Here is a 1,246-nt window from a genome sequence, read left to right as displayed (position 1 = left end):
TACCTTGGTGTCGTCAAGCCAGATCTCACACGGACCAACGTGCACAAGAGCTCGCGAGAAAGTGGCCTTGCCGTCCGTGGGAATGGGCTGCGGCGTACCGTTCGGGTCAGTGAAACCGCAGTCGGCGCCGTAGACGGACGTGTCGTCCATGAGAGTCTTCAAGTCTTTAAAGTTGTTGGCCGACTTGAGAGACTTGAACGTTTCCACGCTTCCTGCGTTGTTACCATCCCAACTGTCACTGGCCCAAACGGGGTCGATCTGCACGATCCAAGCGGAATTGGCGGATCCCTGGAATTGCGACTCTGGGATCAGCATGTAGCCGTGAGCATCCGTGTTCGGAATCGAGGCCGCCAAAAGAACGGCGGCCGACGCGAAAGCTGCTGCAGTGAACATTTGCTCGTGAAGTGATTGAGACTTGTGGATCGGAAGGCAAATATGAGAATGAGAACTTGTGAACAGTGTTCGAAGTCACTGAACTGTGTGGAGTATCACTAGTCTGCCCCTGGAGAGTCCCCACGTGCTAAAGGTGCCTACTGTATCATACAGTTGTTGCTTCAGGTCATGTCGTATGGATCACTAGAGAAACAACTATCCTAAAGCTTGACCTTTTGACTTCAACTAAACAGGCGGCCAATGGATCAAAGACCATATAGCCGCAGGATTGACATTGAACGCTACCACCTGTCGACTATGGTTATATCAGACTCTAGTATTGTATAGGAGCTGGCATCCGTCTTATTATCCATTCATGAGGTGTCCAGCATCGCCAGCTTGATATCACGAAGACAATCTCCTTTTCAGACAGCAGTATGCCTGTAAAATAACTTCCTATTATCAGGGTCATCGGTAAAATCCTGACGGCAGAAAAGTTGAACTCATTTATCCGTACTTTCGTCAAAACCGACCCCCTCCCCCTCCAATCGATTGGTTAGCGTTTTTGAAAGAGACCTATTGCTCGGGTTCGGAACTCCGACTCTACTGTACTCCAGCACGCCAATTTAGAATTAAGTAACTGCCAAACTCAAACGATGATGATAACAACATGCGTGATATAGGGTACAATATCTGGCAATATTATGTGTACTGTCCTGAGGAGCTGTTAAAGTGGTACGGCAAATCACACGAACACCAAAGCTGGTTGCTCTTGAGCTATCTTTGTTGGGACGTGTGGGTTATGAAAAGGATTGTCGATCACGCACCAGGTACCAGCAACTTCTACTGTGTCTATCGTTCTAGTCCATAAGCC

General features: G+C 48.6%; 1 protein-coding gene across 1 annotated transcript; it reads right to left on the bottom strand.

Annotated features, from left to right (window-relative positions):
• Positions 1–25: 25 nt before the first annotated feature.
• On the bottom strand, positions 26–393 carry PPTG_17796 (hypothetical protein; the record flags this gene model as incomplete). Its single annotated transcript, XM_008915822.1, has 2 exons — positions 26–66; positions 99–393. 2 exons carry the CDS (start codon positions 391–393, stop codon positions 26–28), a joined length of 336 nt encoding a protein of 111 aa, XP_008914070.1.
• Between the last annotated feature and the right edge of the window lie 853 nt (positions 394–1,246).

This window comes from Phytophthora parasitica (assembly GCF_000247585.1).
Source record: "Phytophthora parasitica INRA-310 unplaced genomic scaffold supercont2.76, whole genome shotgun sequence".
In the NCBI taxonomy this organism is placed as follows: Eukaryota; Oomycota; class Peronosporomycetes; order Peronosporales; family Peronosporaceae; genus Phytophthora; species Phytophthora nicotianae.
Note: the sequence above shows the minus strand (reverse complement) of the source record. Positions and strands in the feature narration are given on the sequence as shown.